Source organism: Microchirus variegatus (genome assembly GCF_963457635.1).
Source record: "Microchirus variegatus genome assembly, chromosome: 21".
Taxonomy (NCBI): domain Eukaryota; kingdom Metazoa; phylum Chordata; class Actinopteri; order Pleuronectiformes; family Soleidae; genus Microchirus; species Microchirus variegatus.
In genome coordinates, this window is record NC_139822.1 from 17,234,239 (window position 1) to 17,248,243 (window position 14,005).

The 14,005-nt window shown below is 41.7% G+C and overlaps 1 protein-coding gene across 1 annotated transcript in view; it reads right to left on the bottom strand.

Annotated features, from left to right (window-relative positions):
- The window catches only part of fgd5a (FYVE, RhoGEF and PH domain containing 5a), a 58,244-nt gene that overhangs the window by 21,159 nt on the left and 23,080 nt on the right, over positions 1–14,005 (bottom strand). Inside the window, exons 6-7 of the mRNA XM_083907906.1 lie at positions 9,807–9,958; positions 8,837–8,993 (exon numbers count right to left, since the gene is read on the bottom strand). Of these exons, the coding sequence (XP_083764032.1) occupies positions 8,837–8,993; positions 9,807–9,958 (309 nt within the window). The remainder of the gene's footprint in view (positions 1–8,836; positions 8,994–9,806; positions 9,959–14,005) is intronic.

Here is a 14,005-nt window from a genome sequence, read left to right on the forward strand (position 1 = left end):
ATCTTTCTTTAATTTTTGATGGTCTCTGGTTGTGCGGACATTCAAAAAGTACTCTTTCTAATATCACAATCTCAAACAAACACACATTAGAATTCCACCTCCAGACTGAGAACGAACGCCCTTATGTCAAACTGTTTTTTGTTCAACCTCAGTAACTGTAATAATTCCTCCTGGATGAACCTGAGGCCAGATTAAATGCTCATTATTCTACATTCTGATCAAACTATCCCTCTGTGTCCCAAAAACCACACCCACTAAACCAGCGCATGGCACAGTCTTCTAATCTAAACGAGTGTTAGCGTGACCGCTGCTAGTCTCGTGCTACCCAGCCAAGGTCACGGTGGACCAAAGGGAGCGCTGTTCAAGGGGCACGGTGACCTTCATACACCTTTTCGAGCAACAAAGAAAAAAGAAATGCTATTGTTCTTCCTCACAGAAGAGTCATCTGCAGGTGAAAGGCGACAGAAATTGGCTCAATCAGAGAGAGAAAAATCAATCAGGGCCTAATTGTCTCTGACAGGTATTTATGCCCTGAGCTGTGGAGGAGCACCGGGGGGGGGGGGGGGGGCTCACACACACACACACACACACACACACACACACACACACACGGTACAGAGTATGTTGTAATCCAATGAAGTCCTACCCTTCATTAGAGAGGCACAGATAGTAGCACCCTGCGGGAAAGAGAATTTTATCCTATTTACACGACACACACACTCACACACTCCACACACACACACACACACACACACACACACACACACACACACACACACAGAGTGTGATGCGAGTCATAAACACTGCTCTTTGTCTTCATTATCACACAGGAGCTAAAGTAACAAAAACACACCACAGTGACCCGATGTCTCCTTTAATGAACAGGTCTTCATGAACGTCTTTTTTTTGGTGCCATCGTCTTTCTCACCTTTAAGTACCGACACACAAACACAGCGTGAGACTGTCGCGCAAAAACACGGTTGACAGAGAGGACACACACACACACACACACACACACACACACACACACACAAAGAAGAACAGAATTTTACCAGGGCCAGCTCCTCACAGGGGCAAAGACGACACAGAGCCCCCCCCCCTATCCATTCGAGTGTCAAATCAAAGTTTAGAGTACATCCAATCCCTAAGTATGCAAATGACCAATGACGTGGTTAGTTGTTCCAAATTATTAACAATAAGAAAATAATTTACCCTGATTTTACCCACTCAAAAAAGCCCCCCCAAATCAAATCTACACTTGCTTAATTAAGTCTGCTGCTTCCGCCAGTGAGTTTAAAATGTATTATTTAGTGACTTCCATGTTTGAATAGTTCATTCACATTTACCAAAGTGACACAAATTAGCAGACTAGAAGCAGCTCCTGCGTCCCTAACGACAATTTTCCTCAATGGACTTTGGTGCATGAGAGTGAGCAGTTCATTTTACAGCTGGAAAAGACGGTGTAGGTTTTATTGGGTGAAGCTTTTATTAAGTGGCTAAAAGCTCTGTTTTTCCTTGTCTCCATGCTAGCGGCCATGTTCTCACTTTACATGGACAGCTTAATCAAGCTAAGGCCGTAGTCCGACTAAGACAGGCAATCGGACAACTTGTCGAGTCTGCGTATACACAAAATCGAGGATAAAATCGATGTATTGGCCACGTTTGTCGGATTCCTCCTCCGTAGGTGGCGCTGTATCTCTCTCTATAAGCTAGTGCGTGTTGAATCTGCATGTTTTGTATTGCTCTTCACTCTTAGAAATAAAAGTGCTAAGTAGAACCATATAAGGTTCTTTGGCTTGTCATCATAGGAGAACCCTTTTTGGCTCCAGGTAGAACTTTTTTTTTATAAAGGTTCCACCTGGAACCCTTTTGGAGGGTTCCACCAAGAACCCTTTTAAAACCCTTTATTCAGGAAAGGGGTTTTAAAGGGTTCTCTGGATCAAAATGGTTCTTAATGGAACCATTAGTGTTACCAAGAGCCCTTGAAAAGAAGCAAATGGTTCCAGGTAGAACCTCAGCCCTTGTAGAAGAACCCTTTTGGAACCCTTATTTCTAAGAGCGTACCGACTCCAGTCCGACTAATTACCCAGGTATGTTAGTCTGACTAAGACATGCTCGACTTTAGTCAGACAAACGTGTTTACGCGACATTAAAAGAAAAGAACGATTGCCTTAGTCTGACTAAAACCAGACTTTGAACATACTGAGCGACGGCTGGCTCCTGACTCCTTTTAGCACACTGAGAGAGAACACAGCGGAGTCAGCGTTGACAGCGTGTCAGCTCCTCATACAAGCTCCCCTCATCCTCATCGACACCCTCTAATTGAGTGTCTTTCCTGCCTCCCTCTCCTAATAATAAGCCGCTCCTCTGTGTTATTGTGCTCAGAACATCCGCTCAACTCAAGTGTCGCTTGTAAATTGTCATCCAATTGACACCTGCTCGCAGGAAGTGTTGTTTCTTCTTCTTCTTCTTCTTCTTTTTACAGATAGTAATTAGCATGTGGTTTGTTTGGGTGAGTGAGCCAAACTTAGGAGGAGGAGGAGGAGGAGACGGAAGACACACACTCACACACATGCACGGACAAATAAACACACCTTTCAGGCGCCGTCACGGCCAGCCGATTTGCCGCCTGAACACGCACGCAACTGATCTAATTGGGGAGTTGTAAAGGAGGCTGCTTCTCTAATTAGCTTCTGTCTGCCTCATTGCCCAGCTGCCTTTACAAGGGATTCACTCCGTCGCTCGCTCCCTCTATCGCGCTCCGTCCACCTGCTGCACCAGCCTCACTCCCTCCCTCCCTTCTTAGACGCACAAACTCAAGGCCACGACATGAATATAAAGCCGAGATAAGGAGCTTCTTCAGACTTCGCGATCCTCGCGCGGCGCTGCGGTCGGCCAATGTTTACAGATGGTTGTCGTAAACGCGCGCGCGGAGGGCTTTAATCCTGTAAGGGTCTGGCTCTGATCGGATCAGGATCTGCAGATACTTCATCACTGTCATCGACCACATACGCAATGAAATTACTACCACTTCTGGACTCCCGGGGCTCCGTGGCACAATCACCGTGGAGGAGGATGAGGATGGAGAGGAAAGGTGAGGGTCCGAGGCTTAAAGGTCCAATACGCGACCTTCTCATAAGGTCTCACAAGATGTCACGAAACACGCGAAGATTATAAACTAGTGCTGGGCTTGTTAACGGCATTAACGGCGCGAACAGAGCTACGGGCGTTAACGGCACTACCGACATTAATGATGTTTTTCGTGACATGGCACCGTAGTCCAGGCACCGCTTACCAGTTAGCTGCGTTAGCGCAGTTAGCGCACCTACAGATTAGCAGCTAGCAGCGCTACAAATAACCAGCGTAACTGTGTACTACGTATGTGTGCCTCTGTTTTTAGTTTAGCGTTAGCGTTTAGAGACTCATTTTAACAATCGGGAATCACGTAAACATGACGTCACGCGAGCCTTTTTTCTGTCAGTCGTCACGGAAACCCGCCGTTAACGTTAACGGCCCATAACTACTTTTGATACTTAAGTAAATGTCATAAACTTTAAGACTTTGACGTCATGTTTACGTGAATCCCCGAAATTAGTCTCTAAAGTAGCGCAGTTTTTCGTGCGTCGCCACCAGAGTCCGGGCACCGCTTACCAGTTAGCTCCGTTAGCTCCTTTAGCGCCGTTAGCGCGCCTACAGTCGAACTGGAGCGGCGTACCTGTGTACTGCGTATGTGTGCGTCTGTTTTTAAAGTTTCGCGTTACTTTAGAGACTCATTTTAACAATCGGGAGTCGCGTAAACATGACGTCACGCGCGTCTTTTTCCAGTCAGTCTTCGTGGAAACGCGTCACGCGCTAACGGTAGCGCCCAGCACTAGTATAAACACTTTAAAAAGTCATCAGCTCTTGGATTTGACTGTGACATGCTTTCACAGTGGCACAGATTGTGTTTCTTTTGTGGGTTTGTTCTTTCTCTTTGTTTTCCCGGTTTCCTTTTTGCAGTGGGGGGGTGTGACAGACTGTGGCTGTGGCAGCTGACGAGGCACATTTGGCTCCCATTACTCATCAACCTCCGTATAAAAAGCCTGGTCATCACTCGACCGCTCTGCCAGATAATTCTGTCTTCTCGTTTGGCAGCGCCACATCTCTGACGCAAGTATGCGCTTCTCGCTTTTTTTTTTGCTTCATTCGCTGGATTTTTTTTCCTTTTGTTTTGTTTTTTTTTGCCAATCAGCCCTGTTACACCCTTCAGCCTTTGTATTCTTTGTGTCTTGTCTTGTGGGAGGCCGCCTGCGACCTCTGCCTGCCTTTAATCTTTGCTGTCATTAAACTCTTGTTGTTTTTGTGTTTTTTTCCCTCTGTTTTGGGGGTCCAAACTGCAAAAAAACCACACAAACAAAAGCCTTCTCTACTCCTCGGAAGTTCCAAGTTGAAGGGACGTCGCCTCAAGTCAAAAATAAAAAAACTAATGCTACTTTTACTGTTAATTAAATGCTTAAATGTCAGTCGTACCCCTCGTACTCCACTCATTAAAGAAGGGTCTCATACACACACACAGACACTAACTTGTTTCGATATCTTTGTGAGGACCGATCATAGACAATCATAATGCATTCCCTAGTCACCTTACAACTAAGTGCCTAACACTGACTCTTAACCCAGTCAGAAATTAGCTTAAATGATATCACAATATTCCATAATTATATCATAGTAATGATTTTCGTGGCGATATTTCAGAGAATTTCAAAATAAAAAGTGTCCGTTTTGATATGGAACTATAAATGTGCATAATACTCAAGCATTGAGTCTGTAAATTACAAAAAACAGACAGAAATAACTCATTATAACTGCATGAAATTGATTGGGGGCCATGGATTTGAGACCTAACCCTAACATAAACCTAATTCTAACCCTTAAACCAGGTATTAACCCTGAGCACGCCCTTTAAAGTACATTAATGTCCTGTGGACTTACTCTAACCTTCACCATAACTACTACTGGTCTAATCCCAACCCTAATCCTAACCCGAACCCTAACATAAACCTAATTCTAACCCTAAAACCAGGTCTTAACCCTGAACACGCCCTTTAAAGTACACTAATGTCCCTGGAGACTTACTCTAACATTAACCATGACTACTATTGGCCTAATCCTAACCCCAAATCCTAATCCTAACCATACAACATGTCTTCACCTTTAAAATATAAGATTTTTTTGTCCCCATAATATGACTGTGTAAAGAGGTTTAGGTCCCCACAACATGAGTAATACATGGAACACACACACAGAGACTGTGCAACTCCCAAAGCAGTGATCTGATGGAGCACAGCATCCATCACCCACACACACAGAGGTCTCAGGCTTATAAGCAATATGGGAAATGTAAATACAGTATGCACAGTTTGCTTATGCAATGAAAGGTTTAGTGAAAATATATTGAAAAAAAATCCTCCGGGTGTTGATTTTCTGAGGCGTAATCTGAATATCAGTCTGTGCACAGACAGGACAACAGAAGAAAAATCAAAGGCTATTATTTCTCCACCAAACTTGATTAAAATTGACTTGGAAAATGGTTCTTAGATAAGACGACGACATCCTCCCGTGCTTTTGTCCGCCCCGCTGCAAATATCAGCCCATTAACAGCGACGGCAGGCAGCAATTACGGCTTTAGGGACTTGTGATGTCAGCACCAGCACCAGCACATACATTATTGACTCTGATCAAGGTTATCGCGCGGTGAAATCACAGGTGCTTCGTCTCTCACCTTCACCCTGTTTATTTATTTATTTACATTAGCTCCACTAAAGTGTGCCACAGCCAAAGACGCTTCAGGAAGGGGCAGCTGCTGCTGAATATTCATGAGCGCAGACAGTTGGTGCCTTGTCCGTTTGCTTCTCTTATCAAAGTGGAAGTCGCAGCCAATCGGAGAGCAGCGTGGAGCAAGTAAAGCGTAAACCGAGGGGTAGAAACGGGGGGCCAGGGTTTGAATAGTGGTAATAACTTAAAAAGTCCCCTAATAATATCTACACGTACGTAAGTCTATGATACAATACACAGCCTTTTTTGGCTGGAAACCCTACGTTTCTAAAACATCCACTCTCCTGCACCAAAGCCCATAGAGAAAATCGTCATTTTTTAAGCTTACAGGGACACAGGAGTTGCTGGTCTACTGCTGCCTTGCTCGAGAAGTTTGTGTCACTTGGGTGAACCCAAAGAAAGGATTTCAACCACTAAAGTGGTAAAAAATAATACATTTGGACTTCCTGATGGTGGCAGCAGTGGGTCAACAACTCCTGTGTGCTGTGATGTAAAATCGCCAGTTTTCTCTATGGACTTTGGTTCAGGAGAGTGAAGGCAGTTTAAGTGTGAGATACATATTCTTAAGATATACACTACCGTTCAAAAGTTTGGGGTCACTTAGTATCGTCTTATATTTGAAGGAAAAGGCCATTTTTGTCAATGAATATAACATTAAATGAATCATAAATATACTCTATACATTGTTAATGTGGTAAACGACTATTCTAGCTGCAACGTCTGGTTTTTAATGGAATATATACATATGTGTATAGAGGCCCATTTCCAGTGTTCTAATGGTACATTGTGTTTGCTAATATAGTTAGAATGCTATTGGATGATTAGAAAACCCTTGTGCAATGATGTTAGCACAGCTGAAAACAGTTTTATTTTGAATAAAAATCATTATTTCTAATCTTGTCAATGTCTTGACTATATTTTCTATTCATTTTGCAACTCTTTTGATGAATAAAAGTCTGACTTTTATTGGAAAACGCAACAAAAATTGTATAAGTGACCCCAAACATTTGAACGGTAGCGTATGCACAAACAGAAAAATCTGTGGGTAACTATGTGTCGGCTTCTGCGAAAAAGCCTCATAATTTTTTATCCACGGCGCCTCGTGTGCTGCTCCACAGCAGGTTTAATTCTGCGAGCTGTGAATCGACGCTTACAGCTGCATGGAAATGAGAAAATCTATTCTTGTGTACAGTATCTGCGGGATCCATCACAGCAATATCCTCGTCTGTCATTTTACAGCAGCCAAACGCGCTGTCATTTATATCCCGGCGAAGATAAAGACACGCTATTCATGGGCCGCTGCGTTGACATTAGACAGAGCTGTCAGTGAAACACGATGCCTTCACTAACATCCCACTTCTCTCCCGGGTTGCGTCAAGAGATGAAGAGATTCCCGAGCTCGACAAAGACCCGGGTATTTTGTGTAAATTAGCTGTAAAATATGTGAGCATGACAGAGGAAAGGTCAGTCCCACGGAGAGGAGCGGGATGGAGAAAGGCTACCGTCTCCCACGAGGAAGCTGGGTGAGAAAAATGGAAGCAGAGAGCTGACGGGGGGGGGGGGGAGGGTGAGTGGGGAATACCAGGGTCTATCTGTGCTCCATGAAAAAACACCCGCGAGGCTTCGCTTTCCCTCCATAAACATGGAAAACTGAACCTGAGATTTAAATATGTGGATTATCAAAACCCCGCATCCGTTTAAACAGCAAAATGGCGTTTTTGGGAGCCCACGACAACCAATAAGCTACTTTAGGAAAGCGACGATGTCATGATCCCAACTCTCTGGCTTCGTCTTCTTCCTATTATTATTTGAAATTGTTCAGCTTTACGATAGGGACGAGAATCGGAATCGGTCCGATACTGGTCAAAATCACTGGATCGCATATTGGATGGATAAAAATGTAAAATCTGAGAATGATGTGTTTGAAATGAGTCAACTGACACACGTGTTGTTAACAGCTTCATACATTCATAAATGGTCTAAAATCGGATTGATCGGAATTGGTAGATACTCGAGTTTGAGATATCGGTGTCGTTATCGGACACAAAATAATGGTATCGTCCCGTCCCTGCTTTACGATAACTTTTATTTTCTTTCCTTAGTCGCCCTGGTTTGGGGGGTTTTCCTGTAGAGCACTACCACTTTTTTTTGACTCCGATAGCGATATCACAAACTCAAGTATCGACTGACACCGATATCAGTCCGATACAACACATTTGTGCTGAGGCATTTCAAGCTACTTCACTTAGCATGTGAAATAGGTTTTTTGGATCGTACCAAATGTTATATTTTTATCTGTCCGATATCTGACCCAGCGATTTTTATGTGATTATCGTATCGTCCCATCCCTAGTTTTATGAAAACAAGAAACTATGCCGTGTTTATGGAAAACCTTTGTATTGGATATTTTCCTGATACATAATCTATAGGATTATCGGCTAAATCACATCAACAATGGCCCTGTTCAGAAAAGAGAATATCAACTGAATCGAAGCTCTACTCACGCTGCTGTAACATTAAATATAAAGAAAAAATAAATTAGTATATAGTGATGGTGGTGATGTGTATTCAACAAAAAGTGCCGGGGGATCAGACAACTTCGGCAAAGAGGTTGGTTTCCAGTTTGTCCCGAGGACAGGTCGCGTTCGTGCAAGTCAGGAAAAAGTGACCGCTTGCGTCCTCAAACCACGTCCTCGTGTGGTTACTGTGATTGATGGATTGATGTACTTAGCGAGAACAATACCAGACTGATTCTATCCATCTATCTTCTACCACTTTACCCTCCACATGAGGGTCATCGTGCTAATCCTAGCTGACGTAGGGCAAAATTACAGGTCCACACAGGGTCAAAATAGACACAAACAACCATCCTCTCTCACACCTAGTCCTCAAATCTGCACATTCTTGAACTGTAGGAGAAAATCCACACCAAAACGGCAAAGGAAGACCTTTGTTCCAACCAGGTCCTGGACCAGGTTAAGTGCTAACCACTACGTGTAATCCACGCCCGATTCTAGCTTACCTCAAACTTCTTGACGATGCTCGCGAAGGCCGGGTTGCTCCTGCGACTCTCCTCCAGTAAACACATGCTGCGGTCGTACTCCGAGATGTAGGTGTCAAACACACGGAAGTCGTCTTCACGAGACAGAATCACACCGACAACCCTTTGGCTTTCCTCCCTTCATAAAGAGAGAGAGAGAAAATCAAAGTCAATCTGATTTGCCCGATTTCCAGAATTGTGTTTAAAACCCTTCGGTTAACAAATTGATGTAAGCTGTGCAAATAGTGGGTTATACCATTATCAACCCCCTCATTTTGGTTGTGGAATTGTGAGTTATTGTTATTGTACTTGCCAAAGCTTTAATCTTAAAAAACTGTTCCAAATTTAGTAAAAAAGCAAGTTTGATTTTTGGACCAAGATATCGACAATTAAGCACTCAGATAAACCTGTCCACTTGCTCGTATGCTAAGCTAATTTAGCTTTCATCAAGAGGGTTAAGGTGATATATTATTATATATTTTTCTGAAACGTTTAAATAGTCCCCAGCACATCAAGAATTTGGAAAGAACACTGTCTTGATTTTGAAGTGAAGAGTCTGTCATTTCTTTCCGAGTCTGTAAAAAAAAAAAAAAAAAAAAAAAGGATCTCGGAATGACTTGAAATTTACCATCATAATAGTCGGTATCGCCCTGAACAAGGATCCATTGAAAATATTTGCAAACCTCTTAAGGAATAATTTTAATGAATTTTTGAATTTCAGGAAATTATCCATTTGCTCTGATGCACTTTGACATCATAATGGTAACATTAGCATGTTTTAGATGTTAGATTAAGTATTTTTTTTATCCATATCGTTAGCACTTAGAGTCATTTTTTGGTGAGTTTCATGTGGATGAAGACATTGTTTTGTTTTTAAAACTTCAAATCAACAAAAAATATCAATAATCCAGTGTATTTGGGGATGATGCATGGTGCCTGTGTTGCCTCTCACCACTGACTGATGCGTTCCTCCAGCTCAGTGAGGATGCTGCTGTGGAGGGTGTAGACCTGTGGGAGGACGCCCAGTATCTCCTCCAGCCTCTGCTCCTCCACCACCGGCTCACCGTCACCACCCACCGCCTCAGCCACCGCTGACCTAAAGTCCTGCACACACGACACAAAAACAGGGCTTTTTGTTTTTGCATGATCGAGTCAGAAAAACGAGAAAGAGGGCATGGAGGAAATGGTTGTGGAGAGGTAGGGATAGAGGCACGAGGAATGAACGAGGGTTGGGGGGGGGGGGGGAGAAAAATGGAAGGAAGGAAGGTCAGATCCTCCTAAACATCCTTCCTGCCACCCTCCCTTCATATCACCTCAGCGCGTTGGGCTCTGTCCAGGCATTCAGGAAAGGCGGCGCTGCTCGCACAAGAGTTAGACACCAGGTGCTGTTGCATAATGACCTTGGCGCTCAATGACACAACGCTGTTTTGTGCATCGCGCCCCACTTATCGTCAGTTTTCAGACAAAGAACTGAGAATTAACTGCTATGGTGCGAGTGCGAGTCCACCAAAGTCCACTCAGCACTCATAAAACATGAGCAACAGGCCTTAATGGCTGCGGTGTCACGGACTAAGAGATATAATATGAAGAGTTATGACACATGAGAGTGGGGAGAGTTCTGTTCAAACCCATTTGTCAGACTATGTCCACGCTACTCTCTCTTTTCATTTAAAAACACATAAATTCTGCTCTGGCTGTTTTAGAGCCACAGAAACAGAGAAATTTTACATCTCTGCCGGTAGCAATTTTTGTTTGAATTGAATTGAATTGAATTTAAATGAATTTCTGAAATTCAAGAAATGATCCATTTGCCCTGATGCACGTTTACAGTGAGCTGACCTTCTTAAAGAAAAAAAAAAAAAGTATCTCGGAATGACTTGAAATTTACCATCATAATAGTCGGCATCGCCCTGAACAAGGATCCGTTGAAAATATTTGCAAACCTCTTAAGGAATAATTTTAATGATTTTTTGAAATTCAAGAAATGATCCATTTGCCCTGATGCACTTTGACAGTGAGCTGACTTTCTTCAAAAAAAAAAAAAAGTATCTTCGAATGACTTGAAATTTACCATCATAATAGTCGGCATCGACCTGAACAAGGATCCATTGAAAATATTTGCAAACCTCTTAAGGAATAATTTTAATGAATTTTTGAAATTCAGGAAATGATCCATTTGCTCTGATGCACTTTGACAGTGAGCAAAAAAAGTATCTCGGAATGACTTGAAATTTACCATCATAATAGTCGGCATCGCCCTGAACAAGGATCCGTCGAAATTATTTGCAAACCTCTTAAGGAATAATTTTAATGAATTTTTGAAATTCAGGAAATGATCCATTGGCCCTAATGCACTTTTGACAGTGAGCTGACTTTCTTCTCAAAAACAAAAAGTATCTCAGAATGACTTGAAATTTACCATCATAATAGTCGGCATTGCCCTGAACAAGGATCCGTTGAAAATATTTGCAAACCTCTTAAGGACTAATTTTAATGATTTTTTGAAATTCAGGAAATGATCCATTTGCTCTGATGCACTTTGACAGTGAGCAAAAAAAGTATCTCGGAATGACTTGAAATTTACCATCATAATAGTCGGCATTGCCCTGAACAAGGATCCGTTGAAAATATTTGCAAACCTCTTAAGGAATAATTTTAATGATTTTTTGAAATTCAGGAAATGATCCATTTGCCCAGATGCACTTTTGACAGTGAGCTGAATTTCTTCAAAAAAACAAAAAGTATCTCGGAATGACTTGAAATTTACCATCATAATAGTCGGCATCGCCCTGAACAAGCATCCGTTGAAAATATTTGCAAACCTCTTAAGGAATAATTTAAATGATTTTTTGAAATTCAGGAAATTATCCATTTGCCCAGATGCACTTTTGACAGTGAGCTGAATTTCTTCAAAAAAACAAAAAGTATCTCGGAATGACTTGAAATTTACCATCATAATAGTCGGCATCGCCCTGAACAAGGATCTGTCGAAATTATTTGCAAACCTCTTAAGGAATAATTTTAATGAATTTTTGAAATTCAGGAAATTATCCATTGGCCCTAATGCACTTTTGACAGTGAGCTGACTTTCTTCTCAAAAACAAAAAGTATCTCAGAATGACTTGAAATTTACCATCATAATAGTCGGCATTGCCCTGAACAAGGATCCGTTGAAAATATTTGCAAACCTCTTAAGGACTAATTTTAATGATTTTTTGAAATTCAGGAAATGATCCATTTGCTCTGATGCACTTTGACAGTGAGCAAAAAAAGTATCTCGGAATGACTTGAAATTTACCATCATAATAGTCGGCATTGCCCTGAACAAGGATCCGTTGAAAATATTTGCAAACCTCTTAAGGAATAATTTTAATGATTTTTTGAAATTCAGGAAATGATCCATTTGCCCAGATGCACTTTTGACAGTGAGCTGAATTTCTTCAAAAAAACAAAAAGTATCTCGGAATGACTTGAAATTTACCATCATAATAGTCGGCATCGCCCTGAACAAGCATCCGTTGAAAATATTTGCAAACCTCTTAAGGAATAATTTAAATGATTTTTTGAAATTCAGGAAATTATCCATTTGCCCAGATGCACTTTTGACAGTGAGCTGAATTTCTTCAAAAAAACAAAAAGTATCTCGGAATGACTTGAAATTTACCATCATAATAGTCGGCATCGCCCTGAACAAGGATCTGTCGAAATTATTTGCAAACCTCTTAAGGAATAATTTTAATGAATTTTTGAAATTCAGGAAATTATCCATTGGCCCTAATGCACTTTTGACAGTGAGCTGACTTTCTTCTCAAAAACAAAAAGTATCTCGGAATGACTCGAAATTTACCATCATAATAGTCGGCATCACCCTGAACAAGGATCTGTCAAAAATATTTGCAAACCTCTTAAGAAATAATTTTAATGAATTTTTGAATTTCAGGAAATGATCCATTTGCCCTGATGCACTTTGACAGTGAGCTGACTTTCTTCTCAAAAACAAAAAGTATCTCGGAATGACTCGAAATTTACCATCATAATAGTCGGCATCGCCCTGAACAAGGATCCGTCGAAAATATTTGCAAATGTCTTAAGGAATAATTTAAATGAATTTTTGAAATTCAGGAAATGATCCATTTGCCTTGATGCAGCTGTGAGATGACTTTCTTAAGAAAAAAAAAAAAAAGTATCATCACAACATAATAGTCGGCATCGCCCTGAATAAGGATCCGTTGAAAACATATATATATATATATATATATACACAATATACATAAATAAAGCCTTGATGTGTCTGGAGCCTGTTTACGCCTGTCCTGAGCAAAGCACGGACATAAAACAAACAACAGAGACGTCCCAGTTGTATGGGAGATAATGCGGTGCTTCGGATTACGCCATTCATCATGTATGGGTTAACATTCATCATGTCTTCCTCTGGTTGACTCTGTCTCCCTGGTTACACACAACCACATAAAGAACACAAACACTCAGACGCTTGTCCTCAGTTTCCTCACGTAAATCGGGTCAAAAAGCAACTCTATAAGCAGTTGTCCGAGCACGGAATCACGCTCGGTTTGTAAGTCAACACAGAGAATGTGTTCTGAGGTCACGGGGGGTCACAAATAAGAAAAAAATGAAACACGGTAGACTTTCATATTCCGTGTTGAAGCTGCTGTGGAGAGAGAGTCGTTTAGAAGAGGAGTACGGGCCTCCCTTCCTATGTGGAGACAGGGTCTGGAAATTCTTGTTATTCCTTATCAAACAATGGAACAATAGCTCATGTGTGGCTCTCACTTAACGCTGCTCCTGTTTTTTTTTTCTTCTTCTTCTTTTTCTTCATATTCTTACCCCATCCAAACTGTGTGTTTCCCAGCTGAATTACTGTTTCATGCTAATTATGACACCAGTCTGCACCAATCTGTAACTAACACCTCGACAGATCGAAACGGTTGGCAAACAAAAACAACAAGAGCACTGAGCGAGCACCAAGGCTTTAACACTTTGTTTTGAAAACCAAAACCTGAATTTGTTGGATTCAATGGATCCAGAAGAGGGCCACACGGTTGGTGTAGTGGTTTGCACTCTTGCCTTTGCAGCAAAAAGACCTATGTTCAACCCCCGGTTGCAACGAGGGCCTTTCTCTATGGAGTTTGC